Source organism: Stegostoma tigrinum, chromosome 1, assembly GCF_030684315.1.
Source record: "Stegostoma tigrinum isolate sSteTig4 chromosome 1, sSteTig4.hap1, whole genome shotgun sequence".
Classification (NCBI taxonomy): domain Eukaryota; kingdom Metazoa; phylum Chordata; class Chondrichthyes; order Orectolobiformes; family Stegostomatidae; genus Stegostoma; species Stegostoma tigrinum.
In genome coordinates, this window is record NC_081354.1 from 56,076,388 (window position 1) to 56,100,407 (window position 24,020).

The 24,020-nt window shown below is 41.2% G+C and overlaps 1 protein-coding gene across 3 annotated transcripts in view; it reads left to right on the top strand.

Annotated features, from left to right (window-relative positions):
• The window catches only part of afap1 (actin filament associated protein 1), a 294,973-nt gene that overhangs the window by 193,006 nt on the left and 77,947 nt on the right, over positions 1-24,020 (top strand). For all 3 annotated transcript variants that reach the window (XM_048546338.2, XM_048546346.2, XM_048546355.2), the window contains exons 7-8: positions 10,838-10,930; positions 19,259-19,346. In XM_048546338.2, coding sequence (XP_048402295.1) covers positions 10,838-10,930; positions 19,259-19,346 — 181 coding nt within the window. The remainder of the gene's footprint in view (positions 1-10,837; positions 10,931-19,258; positions 19,347-24,020) is intronic.

The window sequence follows — 24,020 nt, forward strand, 5'->3', positions numbered from 1 at the left end:
TGGTTGAACACAGCAGGCCAAGCAGCATCTCAGGAGCACAAAAGCTGACGTTTCGGGCCTAGACCCTTCATCAGAGATTGAACAATCTCATAGTCTGCTAGGCAATTTATCTTGTGGAGTAATATGCAGTAATATGCTGCTCCAAGGACTTTGGGGATGATATAGTGATGTGATCCATGTTCCAAGGATCCAATCCAGTGCTTAGATAAGCGCATATTTGCATCTATATGTTCTAACTTGGGGAAATAACAGACAAAATCTCTGTGAAGTCTTGAAATAAGCCAGTTACGCAGATGTTTAAGACTGCATTTACTTTGAGGCTGATTAGTATGGTATTCCCACCAAAGCTATGGGGCTGCAGGTATTGTTATGCAAACATGTACAAGTCACTAACCGCCTCCTAAGAAAGCCTTCATCATTTCTGATATTTTCTCTGTCATATATGGAGGTAGTTAGTGTGTGCTCTAGACACACATTGATACACCATTGTTCTTTCCTGATGACGATGATGGTCCTAGTTGGTTCCTTCTGACCTCCTTCCCTGTCAGCTGGTGCCAAATGATGGCTTTGTTGCTGACTTTTTTTTTTCTTCTGTGCAACCAAGGCCGCCCTCTGGTTAATCCCTTCCTCGGCTGTATCATGGTGCAAAATGATTAGGTGTTAAGAAACTCATTGCAAATCCACAAAGTAAACAGCACAAAGACAGCAGGAAAAGGAATGAGTAACTCTCTTTTTTTTAATTTTAATGTGGTTTTCATTCCTAGAGCAGCTGCTGTCAACTGATGAGGATGTGTGACTGTAGTGATTGGAACCAGATGGACCTTGTTGACTACGAGGCCCTTGATTGGGATTGTTAACATGGGCCAATCAGGAAACCCTGGCCAACAAATATAAAGGAGAGATTGGCCCCAGGATCCCATATCTCCCTCGGGAGCCTGAGCCACTTCCAGAATTTTAATTTTGTGTCCTTCAAAGATGTGAAGCAGAGAGCCCGTACTGGCCGTGGCCGTCGTCTCCTTTATCCACTGCCTTAAAAACACCTTGGCGTGTCCGTTTGCCACCAGATGGTGGAGTTCCCCAGTGAAGGGCTCTGTGTGGGTGTCCTCCCTCTTTCCTTCGGGGGTCTGGGGTAGAGGCTGTTGCATGCAGCAATTCCTTGTAACCGCAGATTGCAGTGGTTCACAACTCTCGGCACAACTGATTATTTTGCAGCACTGTGGAGTCCAAGGACCACGTAGATATTGAGTGTGGGCTCTTGCATTCCCTTGCCAGTTATCTTTAAAGACCTCCTTTTGTGTTTTTGCTTGCACTTTAACCCTGAGCTCCTGATCTTTGGGCACCCAGTGAGGAAGGGAGTTGGGCAGGTTGGAAGATCTCCTCGCAGGCCTGCTGCTGGGCCAAGCATAATCCAGGCAGTGGGCTGTGGATGGGGTTCATTATGGCTGACTGCCTGCCCCTTTTCTGTGGCTACACGCGGGCCCGGATGTCCCTACAAAAGCAGCACGTTGTGTGCGCCAACACTCTTGATGCCTCCCGGGAGACATGGGCACCGCGGGGTGTGAAGTGCTTTATTTTCACCCTCCAATTCCATTTTGATTTGATCCCTAACTCCCCTTCATCTTTTCGTTCACACTGGGAGTGGAGACAACGTGAGCCATGGTGCTGTTGGGAAGGTAAGGCTTTTTCCCTAAAAAAACTTGTGCAGCAGCGCCCACCTTGCTTTCATGGGTGGGCGTGTGGTGAGAATGCAAGCCAGGAAGGAACTAATACATTCAGGCTTTGGCTAAACCCGAAACACTACACGTGTAGTGTCTCCCACCCGTTCTCTCCCTCTAACCAAATAAAAGATCGTGTGGAGAGTCGGTAAGCTAAAGCTTTTTTTTAATTCTTCTGGAAATCGAGAGTAGAGGGAAGGGTAGTTATGTGCCCCTCTTGCAGGATGTGGGCGATAAGGCTCACTGCTGGTGTGTCCCCTCTGACCTCCCCTGCGAGAAGTGCCCCCAACTCCAGCTCCTCAAAAACCGCATTAGGGAACCGGAGCTGGAGCTGGATGAACTCTGGATGATTCAGGAGGCTGAGGGGGTGATAGACAGGAATTATAAGGAGGTGGTCACTCCTAAGGTGCAGGAAAAAGGTAGCTGGGTGACTGTCAGGAAGGGGAAAGGGAAAAGGCAGACTGTGCAGGGATCCCCTGTGGCCATTCCTCTGAATAATAAGCATACTGTTTGGGTGGGTGGGGGGATGCGACCTACCAAGGGAAGGCCATAGCAGACAAGTCTCTGGTGCACTGAGCCTAGGCCTGTGGCACAGAAGGCAAGGTGGGAGAATAGGAGAGCAGTTGCAGTGGGGGATTCAATAATAAGAGGTACAGACAGGCGGTTCTGTGGACACGAACAAGATGAACAGATGGCATGTTGCCTCCGGGTGCCAGGGTCCGTGATGTCTCAGATCGTGCCTTGAGATCCTTTTAAGGGAGAGGGTGAGCAGCCAGCAGTCATGGTACACATCAGTACCAATGACATAGGGAGAAAAAGGACTGAAAATGTGAAAAACGAGTACAGGGAGTTACGTTGGAAGCTGAAATCCAGGCCAAACAGGGTAGTTTTCACTGGATTACTACCAGTGTCACATGATAATGAGGTAAGAAATAGGGAGAGAGTGCAGCTAAACACGTGGCTCCAGGGCTTCCATGATTTGGATAATTGGAGCACATTCTGGGGAAGGTGGGACCTGTACAGTAAGGACGGGTTGCACCTCAACTGGAAGGGCACAAATATCCTGGGAGGGAGGTTTACTCGAGCTACGCAGGATGGTTTAAATTAGATTGAGAGGGGGTGGGGAACCAGATTTGTAATTCAGAGGATGAGTTATTCGGCCTTCCAACAGACACAACAGGGAGTGAGGCTGTTTATAAAGAAATGCGGTCGATGGAGCGTAATTGTGGACGCAGAGATGGTTTAAGGTGTGTGTACTTTAATGCTAGAAGTATCAGAAATAAGGCGGGTCAGTACATGGAACTACGATGTTGTGGCCATTACAGAAATTTGGGTAACTCGGGGACAGGAATGGCTGTTGGAAGCTCTGGGAATTAGATGCTGTAAAAGAAGTGGGGAGTGGCATTGTTAGTCAGGGCGAGTAGCAGCTATGGGCTTCAGATCAGTATGACAGGTCGGCACAACATCGAGGGCCGACGGGCCGGTACTGTGCTGTAATGTTTTATGCTCTAAAGGCAGTTCGAGAATGATATGTCTCCAGATTCAGTTTGGGTTGAGGTCAGGAGCAAGAAAGGAGCAGTCACTTTGTTGGGTTTTTTTTACAGACTCCTTCATAATGTCAGAGAAGTGGAGGAGGCGATTACTAGAAAGGTGCAGAAGTCACAGGATTGTAGTCATGGGTGACTCCAACTTTCCAAATGTTGATTGGAAACCTTTTCGTTGTAATAGTTTAGATGGAGTGGATTTTGTCCAGAGTGTTCAGGAAGGATTCCTGACAGTACATAGACCAACACGAGGAGAGGCCACTTTGGATTTGATGCTTGGCAATGAACTGAGCTAAGTGTTAGACCTCTTGGTAAGAGAGCATTTTAGCGGTAGCGATCATAACTTTACTTTTACAGTAGTCGTGGAAGTGGATAGGTACATACAGCAGGGTAAGGTTTATAATTGGGGGAAGTTAATTACAATTCTGTTAGGCATGATCTGGGTAACATAAACTAGGAACAGATGCTGTCAGGGAAGAGCACTGTTGAAATGTAGAGACTGTTTAAGGAATGCATACTGTGTGTGTTTGATATGTTTGTCCCTAGCGGGCAGGGAAGATGCAGTCAAATGAGAGAGCCTTGGTTCTCGAGAGGTTGAACGACTGGTTAAGAGGAAGAAGGATACTTCTGTAAGGTTTAGGAAACAAGGAATGGAAAAGGCTTGAGAGGGATACAAGTTATCCAGGAAGGAGCTGAAGAAAGGGCTTAGGAGAGCTATTGGGGGGCATAAAAAAACCTTGGCAAATAGGATCAAGGAAAACTAGTAGGCTTTTTACACGTACGTGAGGAATAGGAGAATGACCAGAGAAAGGGTAGGGCAGATCAAGGACTGTAAAGGGAATTTGTGCACAGAGCCTAAAGAGATAGAAGAGATCCTTAATGAATACTTTTCATCAGTACTCACAACTGAGGGGGACCTGGTTGTAGAAGAGGACAGTGTGAAACAGGCTGGTAGGCTGGAGATGGTGGATGTTAGTAAGGAAGATGTACTAGGAATTTTGAGGAACTTGAAGATAGATAAGTCCCCTGGGCCTGATGGGATTTACCCAGGGATTCTATGGGAAGTGAGGGAAGAGATCACAGGGCCTTTGGCGATGATCTTTTCATCCTCACTGTCCACAGGTATAGTGCCAGAAAATTGGAGAGAGGCAAATGTCATTCCCTTGTTCAAAAAAGGGAATAGGGATAACCCCAGAAATTACAGGCCAGTTAGTCTTACATCAGTGGTGGGCAAATTATTGGAAAGGGTTCTGAGAGAGAGGGTTCATGATCACGTGAAAAGGCACAGTTTGATTTGTGATAATCAGCATGGATTTGTGAGGGATAGATCATGCCTCACAAACCTTATTGAATTCTTTGAAGAGGTGACCAAACATGTGGATGAAGATGGAGCAGTGGATGTGGTATATATGTCTTTAAGTAAGGAGTTTGATCAGGTTCCCCATGGTAGGCTCATGCAGAAGGTAGGGAGGCATGGGATGGGGGAAATGTGGCAGATTGGATTCAGAAGGGGCTGACCTTGAGGACAGAGTGGCAGTGGATGGAAAATATTCAACATGGTGCTCAGTTACGAGTGGTGTGCCACAGGATCTGTCCTGGGTCCTCTTCTATTTGTGATTTTTGTGAATGATTTGGATGAAGAAGTGGAAGGGTGGATTAGTAAGTTCACGGATGATATGAAGGTGGGTCAAGTTGCGGAGGGCTGTTCAAGATTACAAAGGGACATTGATAGGATGCAGAGCTGGGCTGAGAAGTAGCAGGTGGAGTTTAAACCTGAAAAGTGTGAGGTGATTCATTTTGGAAGGACAAATTTTTAAATGCAGAATACAGGGTTAACGGAAAGATTCTTGGCAGGGTGAGGAGCAGAGGGATCTCGGTGTTCATGTCCACAGTTCCCTGAAAGCTGCCACCCAAGTGGATAGAGTTGTTAAGAAGGCGTATAGTGTGTTAGCTTTTATTAATAGAGGGATTCAGTTCAAGAGCCGTGAAATTAAGCTCCAGCTATACAAAAGCCTGGAGTATTGTGTCCAGTTCTGGTCATCTCATTACAGGAAAGATGTGGAAGCATTAGAAAAGGTGCAGAGGAGATTTACCAGGTTGTTGCCTGTAATGGAGGGAAGGTCTTACGAGGACAGGTTGAGAGAGCTAGGAGCTTTCTCTTTAGAACGACAATCGATGAGAGGTGACTTGATGGAAGTGTACAAAATGACCAGAGGTATAAATAGAAGGGACAGCCAGAGACTTTTTCCTAGGGTGGAGGTAGCTGTTACAAGGGGTTATAGTTTTAAAGTGGGTCGAGGCAGATATCGGGGAGACGTCAGAGATCGGCTCTTTACTCAGAGAGGTAGGGCATGGAATGCATTGCCAGAGAGGGTAGTGGAGTTGGCCTCATTAGCAGCATTTAAGCAGCTATTAGATAGGCATATGCATGATCGTATAAGGTCGGAGGTTAGATAGACTTCAGGATTAGGGTAAAAGTTTGGCACAACATTGTGGGCTGTAGGGCACGTACTGTGCTATACTGTTCCATGTTCTATGTTCTATTTGCATTGCCCCAGTGGGCTCTGATGCTACTGGTACTTCACACACACTGGTGTGTTATCCTGGTGGTATTAAGTTTATCTGCACATCTGTTGCTTTCACTGGAAAATAAGTGTAAACAAGGGATTCAGAATCTCCTCTGTTCAGGGGACTGGCTCTGTGCTAGCTGCCCTTATCTAGAGTACTGTGCACAGGTAAATAAAGGGTGACTTGGAGACAGGATATTGGCCCCTGAGCAGTTATTTCAATGACCCTCCAATTGGCCACACTCTGAGCTCTACCGATCCCACGGTGAACTCCTCTCTGTCAACTCGACCTCCTGCCTGGCAGTTGATCCTGCACCAGGAAAGAGCCTGTTGGAATTGATAGAAACAAATACATGTCGCCCTCCAGCAATGATAAAACACAAAGTTGCCCACCACACAAAGAATAACATACTTGTTCCCAAGACAGTGTATTAGCAGTCTTTTTTCCCCAAAGACAATCTGAGAATAAAACAGGTTGCCAAAGGAAATACACACAGCTCCGTTACTTAAGATCTCAAGACACTCACTTTTTGTTTGAATTACCTACTGCTGGCTGAATAAATTTCTGGGGAATGCAGATATAAGTCTGTGATGACTGTACAACTAAAATAGAAACAAAAGATCTCCAGCAAACTCGCGGTTTCTTAACAGCTATGAAAATGGAGAATCACTGTGCTGCTGAAATCCCTTCACTCCTACCTCTTTCTGTCAACCTCTAGCTTCCTCCCATCTTCCTTGTCTCTACCCTAACTCTATCCTGCTGCTTCGCCCAGTCACCTTAGCTCAGAGCTGTTGACTTTCAACCTTCTGTCTCTCGCTCTTGACCATCCCATCCTCATACTAGACCTTATTACTGTCATTTTGGAGCCTCCCTCCATCATCCTTCATTGGCTTCACATCTTTCAGAGAACATTGACCTACTCCATCTGCAGCTGGACCTGCGCTGCTTCAACCTCCAAGTCCCTTGCTGAATTGTTGCCCAGTGATTTCTAATGGACACACAGATCGCGAGCACTACGACAATGGACCTCATCCAGAAGCTGGAGCCTCGATTCCTTCGCAGTCACCTCCCCTGCCCATAAACACGACACTGCCTGCCATTTGAGGACCGAAACACAAGTTCCACTGTCTTGTCAGCCCTACGCTGTGCCACTTGACAATCTAAGCGCCACACTTTTGTTCTCTCCTTGCCCTTGCCTCTGCCTTTAGCAGACCATCCAGCTTCCTTCTGCTCCACCATTGAGGCATATAAAAATACAAAACCTCTCTTCCAGTGCAAAGACTGAACTGCCTAATTCACGACAGCTCTAAGCAATCTGGAACAGGGAGACACCAGTTTTCTATCACCAACTCAACCTTAAAGTTAGAACTTAATTTGTGTTTCGTAACTAATAAATATTCATAGAAAGCAGTTTAGTGATATGATGATGCTGATATGTCACGCAGTCTATCTCATGAATTCAGTTTGACATCAAGAAATAAGATGTTGGCTCATGCCTAATTTAAATCTTCCCATCTGCCAAGTTTCCCACTTTTAGAGCCCCATTAAGTATCACCCTCGGTGTCCTTTTTGGTTTTGTTTTTAACCACGAGCATAATGGAGAACAAACCTACTTGTTTATGTGTCTGTGTGGATAGGAGTCTACTTCAATTTAAAAAGTCAATATTTCATTCAACAAGGATTTTGCCATTGTGCTTAAGTGAGACCAAATTCTAGTCAGTCCTCTTTTCATTGAGCTTAGATCCAACAGATTATTAAGATGAACAATATGGTGCCTGATAGGGTGATATTAAAAACAGTTTCAGCAGGAGCTTTTAGATGTGAATTTTTTATGTAATTAAAGGAGAGTTTATAACACAATGGGCAAGAGTGAGTAAGTGGTAATAATTGAATCATTCTTCATTGGAGCCAGTGTGGGTTCAGGCGGGCCAAATAGTTTCCTTCTGGAGTGCTATTCTACGAATCAATAAGGCAAAATAGAATGCACATCATTCCTCCTGCCTATGTTAATTCACTTTATACAATTATATTTCCATGAATTATGCCACTTCTTCAATTGCAGAATCAAAAAGACAATCGCCCCAAAATCCACAGTGCACAATCCTGGTGGTTCATGTGATTGTGATTGTTGGTGTCCTCCTACACTAATCTTGCTGGAGTTTGTGGGATCAACAGGAAATGCATCGAAATTGCCTGAGACAGTCTACTGTGACTGTTCTTCTAGAGCTCATCTGTCTTTCTAAATTTTATAGAGCCCTGTGAAAAGTACTCAATGTTTATGTTTTAATTCTTTTCTTGGGGGTTGCGGTCCAGTTTGTTGGCCTAGTTTTAACCTAGTCCCCCAATACATTCTGTTTCCACAACACACACTCCACTTCTAGACAAAAAAAGTATATTTCTGTAGAGACGAATGTCCTGCGAAATGTTGGGACCATGAATGCTGGCTGGTGACAAATGAAGATTTGGGTGCAAACTGATGGATCATCATTGTTCATTGCCATTTGTTACAGTTTATAATGATCGTTGGTTATCAATGTATTTCTATAATTGAATATATGTAGACTCTATATTGAAGTTCTGAGAACTGAATTATCCGAATCATGTATTTTGCTTCAGAGAGTATAACATTATTCTGGAAAATGAGTTCAGCAGCCAACACTAAATATCTGATGGGGTAGACTGAATTTTTTCACTCATTGCACACAAAGTCCATAATTGCTGGTGTTTGGTCCAGTCACTGAAAGACATCAGTATTGTGGCCAGTAACAATGAGGTACAGTGTTACCACAGACCTACAGGGTATATTTCTTTGATAATGTTGGCTGCCTGTAATGTAATTAGAAAGTTATGTGGGAAGTCTCATGTGGAGATCAAGTATAGTTTTTTGACCTAAAATACAAACTGGATTAGAATAAAGCGTTCCAAAAAGACCACTTTTCTTCTTTCTCTGGACTGTACTGTTTTCACAGTTTGTACTGTTGTTTTTTGTTAAATTCAGGATGTCAAAGCAATTGAATTACATTATTCTTTATTTAATTTCCTCAGCATGCAATAGGTAAAGATCCAAAGTCAGCATGGTCCATGTTTTCACTTTTTGTGTGCTTATTTTTTCTCAGTTCTGATATGGCGACTCCCATGTACATGAACAAGCCTGTTTTTCTGCTGAAAATCGCATACAGGGTGTGGGACACTTTTGGGCAATCTCACTATGCAGAATGCGCAACACATCTGTATTGCTGTCCACTCGTGTATTTTTTTTTGCTCAAGTGCTATTTTGGCTGAATGGCATCCTATTCTGTGCCCTTTGTAAACTGCAGTTCAGCTAAAATCCCACTCCATGGATCCAACCACACATGAAGTTTTGTTTATCTGTCTCCCTGTGTGTGCTGACCTAAGTTTGCTGCAAAACTCCAATTTAAAATTGTTCTCCTTGTGTTTATATTCTGTTATGTCCTTTCACCTCAATATCTCGATAACAGTTCATCAGCTTAGTTTGTTGCAATCACGCTTCTGAATCAAAAGGTTTTAGATTCCAGTTCCACTGCAGGACTTGAGTAGAAAAATCAAGACTGATGCTCTATTGTAGTTCTGAGGGAGTGCTGCTCTGTCAGAGGTGCTGTATTTCAAATAAGGTGTTAAATTGATGTCCTATCTACCCTCACAAGGAAACAGACAAACTCCAATGAATTATTTTGAAGAGCGAGAGAATTATCCCTACTGTGCTAACTAATATTTGTCTTTTTTTAAAAAATCAAAATTGTTTGCGAGTTGGTTGTAAGCGCATTAGCTGTTATGTTTCTGACATTACAACAGTGACTACATTTGAAAACTACTTTATTGCCTGTTGAGTACAATAAACTATATCCTGTTTACTGCAAGACATTCTTTCCAGTTGGACCAACAAGTGGTTTTCCTCTACAGATTGGACCCTTTACCTTGCTGCATGGAAAGTGGCAGCAACATTGATTGTGGCCAGCAGCTTATACAGCTTAATGAGCCGGCCTGACCGTATAACAATGACATAAAATGATATCAGAATGTTTATAATACTACCTCAGTGATCTCTTTTATATTGTGTAACATTTTTCATACTTCCTCTGAGGGTTGGTCTTAAAAGCCTCTGTTTACTCTATTACTGTCACATTCGCTGTCACTTTTTTCTTTTGTTGAATGAACAACACTTACATTCCTATCAATTAGATAGCAACAGAGGTGATTGTGAAGTGCGACATCACTGTTACTACAAGGTGCACCATGATTGGCTGATTTTAAGCCTTGCTGTCAAATTCATATTTCAAAAGTTCAGTGTCAGAAAAATAGGCAATTCGATTTTGTGTCCAGTGTTTTTATTTAGTACCAATACAAAAAGCATTTCTACCTACAAGAATCTGGGGTGGTTTAGTATTGCTTGATAGGAGTATTGTGCTGATTTCTTAGCACAGTAGTCACGTGTTAAGCATGTATTTGAAGAGACAAGTCAAATCAACATACAACTTTCATTAGTATGTCAAAGTATCAAAGATATTTAGTGGAATTGTGGTTCAAAATGTAAAAAAAAACTACTCAGTTATATTTTTAAAGAAAGCATTGACAATTTTGGGAGAACACCCCTTCCACATACCAAACTGAAAAAAAATTATAAAAGCAAAGCTATTTATAATCAACCCCTCAGTCACTAGAGCTTTAGGATGTGTTTGTATTTGTTTGGTCCAAAGTTGAATGAGTCATATGCTATTTCAAAAGACTGTGGTAACAACAGAGCCCTTGGTTTTCCAAAAGCTTTGTTTTAAAACAAACAATGATGAGGAAACCTATTGAAAGTTACACCCTTTTGTTCTTTATGTTCCAAAATTCTCTTGAATTGAGGTGATATTTTTCCTTACCATTTTTGGCTGAAATAGTCAGTTACAGTAAATTACTACCTAGTTTCATATCAGAACATTGGCCTCTGTAATTTACAACTATTAAGCAACTGTATATTTTAATGCTTTCTCATGTTGTTATTTTTAGGTAATAAAAGATGTTGTTGTACTTTGCAATGTAACTACTGAAACCGATGGATCCATGACAATTGTTCCTGTGAACAAAGCAGAACTGGAAAAGGTAATGTCCTGCAGATTTCCTAATGCCATTTGCCAGGCCTAGCTACTGGTTATTCACCCTTTGAGGGGAGGGAAGAGGTGGAGTGCAACGGGGTCTATTTGAAAGTACATATTTAACTCGACTATTCCCACTAATTTGTTTATTTTGAATTGATTCAGAGATTTAAAATTCAAATGATCGACCATTTCTTGAAGCAATAAAGAATAAGTCCTAGTTAACCAAAGAAGTTATACTTGTGTCCTTTTTGAAGCTGGTTTGAAATTCCAAGGATGAGTTCAGGGCTCTCTCTCTCCTCACAGCCTTACAAGCTAGGAATGTAGATCAGAGACAGCAGTACTGAGGTGCAATTGTCAAGTCTGAGTTTCTACCCAGCGTATTGCATCATCTTGGTCTAGATGCCTTGCTGATTATCCTGAGAGCACTTGTTTTTAAATCCAGTTCAACTTCTAACCCTCGTTTCTCTGGGTGTTTTGTTTTCTTCACAAAGCTGAGTGTGATGGTGAATTGTGAAGGAGGATGCATCGGTGTGATTTGGGCAAGTTTCGTGAGAGACATGCATGGTAGATGAAGTATAATGTGGATAAATGTGAAGTTGTCCACATTGTTAGCAAAAATAGGAAGGAAGATTATTATCTGAATGGTGGTAGATTGGGAAAGGGGTAAGTGCAACAAGACTTGAGTGTCCTGTACAACAATTACTGAAGGTAAGCATGCAGGTGCAGATGCTGGTGAAGAAGGCAAATAACATTTTGGCATTCATTATGAGATGATTCGAGTACAAGAGCCGGGACATCTTGCTGCAATTGTATAGGATCTTGGGTGAGACCCTACCTGGAATATTGTGTTCAATTTTGAACTACTTATCTGAGGAAGGATGTTCTGGCAATGGAGGGAATGCAACAAAGATTTATCAGGCTGATTCCTGGGATGGCAGAACTGATGTCTGAAGAGAGACTGGATCAATTAGGATTATGTTCATTGGAGGTTAGAAGATTGAGAGGGAGTTTTAATGGAACGAGACAGCATAAATGCAGGAAGAAAGTTCCTGCTGACTGAAGAGTCCAGTTCAAGGAGTCACAGCTTAAGGATGCAGGACATGCCATTTAGGACTCAGATGAGGAAAAATTTCTTCAGCCAGAGAGTGGTGAGTCTTTAGAATGCTCTTCCACAGAAAGCAATCGATGCCAAAACATTGAATGTTTTCAAGAAGGAGCTAAATCTAGTTCCTAGAGCTAAAGAAATCTAACGTATGGGGGGAAAAATTGGCAGCCAGGGTATGAAGGTAGATGATCCGCCATGAACGTATTGAATAGAGGGCTGAATGGCAAAATTCTGCTTCAGTTTTCAATGTTTGTATGTATTGAACAGAAATCTAGATGTCTGTGAATAAAAAGGCTGATATTTCATGATCCTGCCATTCAAGAGCAAAACTTGCTTTCTTTTTTCTCTCTTCAGTTACTGCTGTGTGTATACTTGTTGTTTTTGTCCATTACCTTGGTAATGTCCATTATCATTAATTTGTGGCTCTTCATTTCTGCTTGTTTACATAGCTCTTTCCTTTTGTGCATTTTTCCCTTTGTGTTCTGTTTTTTTAATCTCCTTCACTCCAGCCATAGATTCAAGTTGGTTCAACTTTGGTATTGTTTTGAGAAGTATGCAAAAGAAAAACAAATTATTCGTGTTCCATATAAAAGGCCTTGTGTTTTATTTGTATTTGGCCTAAGGAAGTGTTAAACATTTCGACTGAGAAATCTAGAAAGATAAGTTGAGCACATTTCTGATATTCTTTATTCCACAGGAAATATCCATAATTTTACGTTGCCTTGCCATAACCAACAACATTCTATTCGCTTTCCTAGTCAACTGCATACTAACCTTTTGTAATTCATTTATTTGGACTCCCTGATCCTTCTGTACCATAGAGTTCTGCAATCTCTTTCCATTTCAGTATTATGCTGCCTTTCTATTCCTCCTGTCAAAGTCAAAAGCTTTTGTCCACTCACTTAATCTGTATATATCTCTTTCCAGACTTCTTTTGTCCTCTTGGCAACTTACTTTACTGCCTATCTTTGTATCATCAGATTTAGTGATTGTAAATTCAGTATCTTCATTTCAAGTCATTGATATAAATTGTAAACAGTTGAGGCCCCAATTTTGATTTGTAGCACATCTTACCAACTTGACTGACCCATTTTTATGTCTATGTTCTTTTTCCTATTACTCACCAAACCACTATCCACAGTAGGGAATTTTTAAAAAGCATAAAACATGCATCTATTATCTGAGCAGCCACTTCTATTTGAGTCTAGGATCAAGTCCACTAGGATCCAGGGACTTGTCAGCTTTTAGCTCTGATAATTTTCACAGTATCTTTTCAATGCCGATTATAATTGTTTCAAGTTCCATAGATTCTGTAGAATATCACTCCCATTCACCTACTGATTCACAAATTTCTGGGATGATACAGAGACACTTCAAATTTGTTATATTTCTAACTAGCTTTCTCTCCTGATCTAATTTCTCCCCCCTATTAACCTTGTAGTTAATATTCACTATCCTTTAAATTCTGTCCAATTTTTCAACTTTCCACTGAGTTTTGCAGAAGCATATTCAGTCTTTAAATTTTATACAACCTTTAGTTAGCCAAGGGTGTTCCTCCCTTTCCTTAGGGTCGTCCTCCTCACTGGAATGTGTCTTTTGAGTATGTCAAAATTTCTTCGTAAAGGTCTGCCTATGCATTTCTGCTGAACTATCCTTTAACCTAAGTTCACAGTTCACTTAACTAGCCCCATCTTCATGCCTGTAATTTTCCTTATTCAATTTTAAAACATGAGCGTTAGATTCACTCATCTCTGTCTTAAACGGAATTATATTATGATCACTGCTGCATAGGAGCACTTCACTGTGGGACAATTAATTAATCCTGTCTCACACCAGAAATCACATAATTTGCTCCCTGGTTAGCTGGACAGTGTACTGATTTAAGAAACCCATTCCAAATATGTTCTTTGAACTCATTATCTAGACTATCTTAGCCAACGTGATTTGTCCAATCAATATGAAGAAAAATCAAAGAACAAAAAGACAAGGAAAATTGCCGCACAGGAACAGGCCCTTCGGCCTTCCAAGCCTGTGCCGATCCAGATCCTCTATATAAACTGACTACTTTCCAGGGATCTGTAGCCTTCTGCTCCCTGCCCCTTCATGTATCTGTTTAGATACATCTTAAATGGCGCTATTGTGCCTGCCTCTACCACATCTGCTGGCAACGCATTCCAGGTACCCACCACCCTCTGCATGAAGAACTTTCCACACATATCTCCCTTAAACTTTCCCCTCTGACCTTGAAACTGTGACCCACTCAAAGATATCGTGAATCACTCAAAGGTGTTACAGCACCTTTCTCTCAAATTCCCATTATTTCTTCCTGTGTACGCTATTCTGCGGTGTGGCTACTGATAGAGTCTGCAAACCACTCCCATGACTGAGTTCTTACCTTTGCTATTTTTGGTTTGAAAGTTGTGTTGCAGGTAGACAGGTTAGTTAAGAATGTGGTTAGCATGCTTGCCTTCATTTGCTCAGATCTTTTGAGTATAGGATTTGGGGTGTCATGTTGAGGTTGTTGATGAGGCCATTTTTGGAGTACTGTGGCCAACTCTGCCCCAGTTTTGGAAGGATATTGTTAAATTGGAGAGGATTTGGAAAAGATTTACTGTGATGTTGCCAGGACTGGAAGGTTTGAGTTACAAGGATGGGCTGGATAGGCTGCAATTTATTTTTTTCCACTGGAGTATGGAGGTTGAGGGTGACCTTTTTAAAGAGGTTTGCAAAATCATTAGGGGCATAGCAAAGATCTTTTCCCTGGGGGTGAGGAAGTTGAAAACTAAGGGGCACATTTTTAAGGTGAGTGGAGAAAGTTTTAAAAGGGACCTGAGGGGCAACTCTTTCACACAGCATGTGATATGTATGTGGAATAAGCTGCCAAAATTGTTGTTGCAGGTATGTTTAGAATATTCAAAAGAACTTTGGACAGGTACGTAAATAGGAAAGATTTAGAGAGATATGGACGAAATGCTAGCAAGTGGAACTAGTTTGTTTTGGGGAACTTGGTCAGCATGGATGAGTTGGATCAAAAGGTCTGTTTCCATGCTGTATGACTCTAAAGTAATCTCTATTGTATGTATGCCATGCTTAAATAACAGGGCTATCCCTTCATCTTTTTCTGGCTTCTGGACCTAAAATTTCTTGTACCCTTAAATATTCAGGTCCCAGTCATTCTGTGAACCGTTAGCTATTATACATAAAAGTTCTTTGAGATGTGGATTAATGCCATTGGATTGGTGTGAAGTTCATTTGCTCGTAATATTTAAGAGGAACTTTTTTTTTCTTCCTGGGAAATGTTTATGGCAGTTTTAAGAGGCATTATAAAGGATGCAGTTTATAAACACTAGGAGAGTTTGGAAATCATTAGCAAAACATTTGCAATGTTATTGCAGCCTACTTACACTTCTCTTTAAAAAGAAATCTGGAATCAGATACTTAAATTGCTAAATGAAGGTCAATAAGACAGTTTTTTAATAACTAGATGAAGCACTGATTTTCATTTTTTAGAAGAATGTCATTGAAAATTGTAGAAGTTATGGTAAGAAGATATATATATGATACATGCCATTATTAGCCAAGGCATTGAGTTGAAGAGTGGGGAGATGATGCTGGAAATGCATAAAATGTTGGTTAGGCCATAACTAGAGTGTTGTATGTGATACTGGAATCAAGTTATAGGAGGGATATGTTTGCACTAGAGAAGGTGCAGAGGAGATTTTCCAAGATGTTGCCTGGGCTGGCAGGTTTTAGTAATGAAGAGAAATTGAATAGATTGGGAGATAGTAGGAACGATGCTGGAGTCTGAGATAACAAGGTGTGGAGCTGGATGAACACAGCAGGCCAAGCAGCATCAGAGGAGCAGGAAGGCTGATGTTTCAAGTCTGGACTCTTGGTTGTTTTCCTTCAGAGTCTGTGAGGGGTCATGATTGAGATATATAAAATAATGAGGGGCATGAATAGGGTAGACGGGAATGAACAACTTGCTTTTTGTGGGGGGATCAATGACATGGGGCATAGATTTACAGTAAGGGGCAGGAGGTTTAGATGGGATGTGACAAAAGATTTTTTTCACCTATCAGCTGGTGGATATATGGAACTCACTGCTTATGAGGATGGTAGAGGCAGAAACCCTCAAAATTTAAAAAGTACTTAGGTATACTTTTGTGCTGCCAAGGCTTACAAAACTGTGGGCTAAGTGATAGGAAATGGGATTAGAGTAGTTACGTGGTTGGTTTTGACTGGGCCAAAGGAACTTTTTCCATGCTGTAAACCTCTATGACTCTTTATTTATCTTGTATGGATCCTTAGAGAACACTTGAAGAACTGAGAAGTTCTGATCACTAGAAGGGTGATAGATTTTTAGAATCATGGAATCCCTACAGTGCGGAATGAGGCCATTCAGCCCAGCAAGTGTATACTGATCTTCCAAAGACCCCAGATCCGACCCCCCCCCCCCCCACCCTATCTCGGTTATGCCACATTTACCATGACTAATCCACCTAGCCTGCACAACTCCTGACAAAATGGGGCCATGTTCCTGGAGAAGACTTGACAAAGCTTCACGAAAATGATACCAGAACTGAGAAGTCACAGATGTGAGGATCGATCGATCAGGGTGTAGCTCTTTTCTCAAGAAAAGAGAGAGAAGGGTGAGTCAATACAGGCCTTTAAGATTCCTAAAAGGTTTATTAGGATGTGCATAAAGATGTTTCTGCTTGGTGGAGCCCAGAAGTAGGAACAGTAAATAATTAAAATGATAGATCAGGGAGAATATTAATGGGGTTAAATAAAGGGTGAGCAGAAGCTTATGTGCAGAATGAAACACATACTTGTATCTGTTAGGCTAAAGTGCCTGTACTTTAAATACTATGCAATAAAATAAGGGTGATAATAATCTTGACGTGTGATAGCACAATATTCTGCTTTCCAGAAGCCTTCAATAAAATCTTGCATTTATAGCAGTTGGAAAGGGTGTCTAATACTGTCATAGGTAGATCAACTGAGAGTTTTCACTGCTAGTAGGTTGATACAAGAATAGTCATTAGTTCCATCCCACAGGGCTTCATGTTGAGACGGTTATTGTTTTGTTTCTATCACCTAGAAATTAAATAGTGCCTGGATAAACCCAGAGGTGTCAACCTGGTGGGGACGATCTTCAATTAGTTTCCTTTACTTACCAGAATTTCACTTAATTGATTTAAATCAGGTGAACTGTTCCTTATTGAACAGATGACTGAATTGTGTATGATAAATACCATTCAGAAGGGATCTGGATGAGCTCTTTGAAGAGGAGGGCACCTCCAGTTATAAAGAGCATGTCATGAGTTAGCTGGGATTAGAAGGATTTATAGGTTACAGCAGTATCTCCTGGAATTTTGCCTAAGGGAGTCACAGAGTAATATCCCAGTATTTTCCTAAATTGACCTTTTTGAGTTTATCTTTTCTGTTTTCTCTCAAAAGGAGATTGTGTGATTAGAGGGGTGGGGTCAGTGGTTTCGTGTGTGGCTGCAGTATGTCTGGATCATGGAAGCTTAATAGATGTGGGGCCTTTCCTGCTCCTTTATTTTACCCATGTGTAGTTTCTTTAAATTGAATGTATTGTTTTGGTTCTGTCAAATGTGCCTCAAAAGGAACATGTTATTTCTTATCCATATGTCCAATGGATAATGTGAACTGTACTTGTGATTCCTGTAATTTCTTTGCACAGCTGCTGATTTCAGGAGATTATCAAAAAGGACAGTCTCATGTAAACCTGAATGGAAAACTGTGGTTTCATCAGCATACCCCCCCATTGGGAATTCCTCCATAGTTTAATAGATAAATGTACTGCATGGCAGTATATAGGAAAATCCAGCTCAAACTACCTCTAGTCTAAGCTAAATTGGTGGATTTGACTTGAAGGTGACGTGAATGCTAAATTGGCTTCCATGCATCTAGCGTTCAAATAGACAATGAGATTAGGGGAGTTTCTAATTCTTATCCTTACCTAATAGGTTGCTACGTGAATTCAGAATCTGCCAGCAAGATATATCATATAATAGTGTATCGATAAACTCCTAACACATCAGCTTCATGTCATGCACATTATGTTCTTAGTACAGATTGTGCTGGCGTTGAAGTAGACAGGCAGAGAGCTGCAAAGGAGACTAATAATCAAGTCATCCTCATTTGAACTCCTGGTGGAGAGGAGCAGATAGCTTTATTATACTGGAATATACAGTGCCAGATCCTGGCCTGCCCTTGTATATTTGCTTGTGAATGTTAGTGTTTTTATGTTAGTGATGTAAAATGGAATATGGACAAGGATGTAGAATTCCAGACCAGGACTCTCATGAATGCAACCAGTGGGGCTCTGGAACCAGAAAGTTGAGCAGAACCATGCATACCTGCCACATCAATTTTAGGTGTGGAAACACCTGGGGAAGTAGGCCTGGATTCTGTCGTGGAATAGGAGGAACTATTTTTGAAAAGGAAGTAAGGTGGTAATTTATGTTATGGAAAAGGATCTAATTTTCAGGGGATTCTGAGACAATCAGGGAATTCCTTTTAATGCTTCCTTTCTGTTCCTGCATGAGCCACTGGTAAATTCAGCTTCTATTTGCCAATGGGGAGAGCGAAAATTGCCCCTCTGAGCTTTGTTGAAAGAGGAGACAGGGCAGCCTGAACTTCTAAAATAAATCTTCAACTTTCTTTTTGAAAACCTCCACTCGCCAGGGCCCTTACTCTTTTTAAGTACCCTCCCACTTCTGATCCCCATCCAGTTGTCCATTCTCCATCCACAGCTGTCTATTCTATGTCTCATTGCCTTTATTCCTAAGCTGATTGAGTTCGAGAAATGGGACCTTATGGTGTAAATTGATTCTGTCCTCAACCCTGTCCCTTGCACTGTTACCCCCACCCTGCCCTCCCAAAAGCTGTCTAAGGCCTGAATGAAAGTTGTGTTCCTGACACGGTCAACTCGTAAATCTTGAAAGCTCTGTGGCCCAGTGCAATGAGGTGTTTGCCATTTTCTGATGAGTACTCAGGAGCCCTATTCCTGCAGTGACTTTTAAAGAATCCACAGAAACTTTACTAGAAATACCAACCAGGAAAATTACTCCCAAGCTATGCTGTGCATTGGAACAAGAAGAGATCAATCCCAAAGATTTCATTTGGAGTAAATCAGTAGAGTTGTTTTTTGTTAGCAGCTGTAGAAAATTCATCGTCTCTGATTCACTTTTGCAGAAATTATCTGCTGATAAGCCAAATTCAGATGGTGAAGGGCATTTGGAAAATGGTAACCATGTTGCAACAGCAGATAGTAAAGACCATGGTAAGTCCATGTATATAACCATATTTCAGTCAATGTCAATCAATACTGTTAAGCTGCCATTCATTTTCTCATCCCTTTATAATAGTTACCTTCTTTTCCTTGTGTTCTTTCTTCATATTGCAGATAGAAAAGCAGCTGAATATCAGAAATGTTCATGCTGTGACCAAATCAGTTATGTCTTTATTTCAAATCTTAAAACTGCTTTCACTATTTTGTTGTGCAAATTTAATTATGTCATGATATTTTAATAAGTTTGAAATATTCCCTTTCCTTTCAGGAAGTTCTTTCACTGTCCTTGTCTTTGTATTGGCTGAAATGCTTATTCACCGGTTCTTGTCAGAGGTGGATGAATAGCTTCTCATAAAGCAAATTGTTTAAAAACTTCGACAAGTAGCTGCCACGAATAGTGATGGCCAGGGCAAGACATATGATCAGTCCTGCATCATTTGCCTCATTTGATAGTTTTGAACATGATGACCCAGGTGTTCCCTATTCAATTGTTTTGTTTCTCAAGCTGCACCTATTTTTGTTTGACAAGGTGTCAAGCTGAGGAACTTTTTGGAGGTCTGTTCTTCCAACACTTGTTTACTATTGCACTCCATGCATATTTCTGTTGACATTCTCAGAAATAGAGCAGAATTCAGTTTGTACAGTCATACCATCCAAATGACACAAGGCATTTGACTGCCTTGTGTCATTTTACTCACTAGTCAGTGGGTGAAGTTCAAGTCGATGTTTTAACTTTAAATGAGCATTGCTGGTCTTAAAGCTATATACTTAGTTGAAGTGACAAGAATGTTATGTTCTTCATGTCTGGAATAAGATTGAATCATAACATTTACGAACTGTGTGTGAAAGCATGAGGGTCTGAAGAGTGTGTCAGATGTCTAATACTCACCAGATGCTAATCCCCTTACATAGTAGATATACATGTGGTGTTGGAATTGTATTTTTCTCTGGGAGGATAAGCAGGAACTGTTAGATGGAAGAACGGTTGAGAAACAAGTCAGGAGGAAAGGACTCCTACCCACACTTAACATGTATTAAACTTCCAGCACCAACACAGATATTGGATCTTGTAGATTGGGTGAATGATCCACATTTTGTTGTTCTTTACCATTGTTGTTTGCCCATGCTTTTTAGTTTTCGAAAAAATAATTCCACTGCCTCATTTAAGTTATCTTTGCATTTTGGAATTTTTTCTTTATTTTTCTAATCTAGTTCACTCAACCACATGAATTTCCACTCTGCATCTGGAAATTTTTTCCTTCCTTTTATTTACCACAATGGTAGTATTTCTTTAGGCTTTCAATTCTGAAAGTGGCTCCTAATTCATATTTTTAACTTGCACATATGTGAAAAAATCATCTCTGTATTCCCAGCAATTTTTGACTTTCTAAAATTTTTCGTCTTTGCAGCTTTATTTCAATTGATTCAAAAATATTTTAATGTCCAGGCTACTATCCTACCAAAGTTTATATATTTAAGGAAGCATGTTTTGAAAGGGAAGTTACCAATAGCACTGTTTTCCCTAATGAAACGTGTTTTGAGGGTGGCCAAAATTTCACTTGTCATTATATTTTCAGTCAGAACAAGATACAGAAGTTACCATGTTCCATGGATTGACATATTGATCCATTGGGGACAGAGACTGCAAGATTCTGGGCAGCATTTCCAAAGTTGTTTAAAATGTCAAAGTTGTTGGTTTAAAAACAAAATAGCTGCTTTAATTCCATTTGCTACAGTGCAGAAGGGGGCTATTTCACCCATTGTTGCAGAATTTTGAAATAATTTCCTTAATTGGACCTACTTTCCTGCTATTTCCTTATAGCTTTTAAATGACGTGGCTGGTTATTTTGTTAAGGAATAGCAGGAGCTCAGCGGTATTTGTTGATGATTAAGTGGCCCTAAAGAGAGAGAGCCATCTGCACATTCATGTTTATCCTGTAGTGATTACCATTATAAAATCCTGATGCTTGCAATACCAAAGAACCCCATTCAGTCCACCTGACTATTTCTAAATCACCAACTGGCATTGTCTCCTTCAGTTCCACTTCCTTGCTGATCTCTGTTTTCTTTTATAGACTTCCTTTTTGAAGATCAAATTGACTTTCTAATGTACTTTTCACATCCACCATATTAGCTTAAGACATTCAAGACTTTGTTTCCTCTGTCTGAGATAAACTTCTAATTTTGCCTTGTCAGTCTTGATCTATTGTCTCTTGTTACTGATTCAGCACAGTGATTCTGCTGGGGATAGAACCTTCAGGAAGATCAGATTGCCTCCCATTTCAGTTGTCAACCAAAACTGTGAAGATTGGCTGCAGATAAAACCAACACCATTCACAAGTACTTGAGGAAAAAGTAATATTCATTTGAAATACTACATGAGTTATTTAATTATCATCCTTAACTGTATGTGTGACAGTGAGATGAAAATAGTCCAAGATCTGACTAGTACATGCAAAAGCAAAATTATTGGTGATGCTGGTTGTTTGTAATAAAAAGTGCTGGAAATAATCAGCATGCCTGGCAGCATCTATGGAGAAAGAAGCATTGTAAACATATTGTCAGAACTGGCCAGTCCATTTCATCACCCTGTTTCTCTCTCTGCAAGTATGCTTGATCTGCTTGAGTTTTTCCAGGAGTGGGTGTGTCCCCCTCCAACCCTCAAGAAAACTCCTTCAATTCGTGGGGACTCCTGTTTGCTCCATTGAGCTGTCTGTTTTCTCCAGCCCATGACCCCACATCTCCTGCCTTGAAACCAGTTGACTTTGCCCAACCCTCTCCCGTGACCCACAATCTTTCTCTTTGTGTCGGTGTCCCTGGTTGTGACAGTCTTTTGTTGGCTTTCCTACCTGGAAGTCAAGTAATCTCTCAATCTAGCTGGCTGCCATGCGGGAAAGGGAATAAAAATTTGATGATAACCTTCCATTACATTCAGTCCTTTCCCTTTCTGTGGTATCCATTAGCTTTCTTCTGTTCTCTGCTGCCCGCACTCTTGCATGCTCTCCTTAAATGATGGAGCTGGCATTTGAATATTTTTGAATTTAACACCCAGACACAGACATGTTCTCCATATTCTAGTGTCTGAACAAGGTGAAATTCTTTGTCAAAGGTGACATTTTCTAGTCTGTTTAGAACTGCAGAGGCATAGTCACAAAGTCATACAACACAGAAACTGACCCTTCAATCCAGCTCATCCGTGCCGAACATACATCCCAATCTGGCCTAGTCCCATTTGCCAGCATTTGGCCCATATCCCTCTATTCAAATTTTAAATGTTGTAATTGTACCAGCCTCCACCACTTCCTCTGGCAGGTCGCTCCAGACACACACCACCCTCTGTGTCAAAAAAGTTACCCATTAGCCCCTTTTTAAAATCTTTCCCCTCTCACCTTAAATCTTACATCCTGTAGCGTTGGACTTCCCCACCCTTGGAAAAAGACCTTGGCTATTCACCCTATATGTGCGCTTGATTTTATAAACCTCTAAGGTCAGCCCTCAGTCTTAATAGACAATAGGTGCAGGAGTCGGCCATTCGGCCCTTCGAGCCAGCACCACCATTCATTATGATCAAGGATGATCATCCACAATCGGTATCCTGTTCCTGCCTTATCCCCATAACCCTTGATCTCCTATGCTCCAGAGATAAAAGCCCGAGTCTATTCAGCTGTCCCTATAATCTCAAATATTTCGGTCTCAACAACATCCTTGTAAATCTTTTCCATGCCCCCTCAAGTTTAACAACATCCTTTCTAGGGAGGGCAACCAAAATTGTACAGTGTCCCAAAAGTGGTCTCAATGTCCTATGCAACTGCAACATGATATCCCAACCCCTATAATCAAATTAAAGGTGAATGAAGACAAGCATGCCAAAAATTGTCGTCTTCACTGTGACTCCACTTTCAAGGAACTATGAACCTGCACCCCATGCCTCTTTGTTTGGCAACATGTCCTAGGGCCCTACATTAACTGTGTAAGTCCTGTCCTGATTTGCCTTATCAAAATGCAACACTTCACATTTATCTAAATAAAACTCCATCTGCCACTCCTAAGCCCATTGGCCCATCTGATTAAGGTCCCATTTTACTCTGAGATAATCTTCTTTGCCGTCTGCGACACCACCTATTTTGGTGTCATCTTGCAAACTTACTAACCGTATATCCTATGTTCACATCCAAATCATTTATATGCATGACGTAAAGCAGTGGACCCAGCACTGAACCTTGTGGCACACTGCTGGTCACAAGCCTCCAGTTCAAAACACCGCTGCACCACCACCCTCTGTTTCTGACCTTCAAGTCATTTTAGCCAATTGGCTAACTCCTCTGGATCCCATGTGATCTAACTTTACTAATGGCTGTACCACGTGGAACCTTGATGAATGCTTTGCTGAAGTCCATGTAGACAACATGTACTGCTCTTCCCCCTTCAATCTTCTTTGTCACCTCTTCAAACAATTCAGTCAAATTAGTGAGACACTATTTCCGATGCACAAAGTCATGTTGACTATCCCTAATCAGTCCTTGCCTTTCAAAATGCATGTAAATGCTGTCCCACAGAATCCTCTCCAACTTACCCACCACTGATGTAAGGCTCACTGGTCTATAGTTCCCTCGCTTTTCCTTAAAGCCTTTCTTAAATCATGGCACCTCATTAGACAATCTCCAG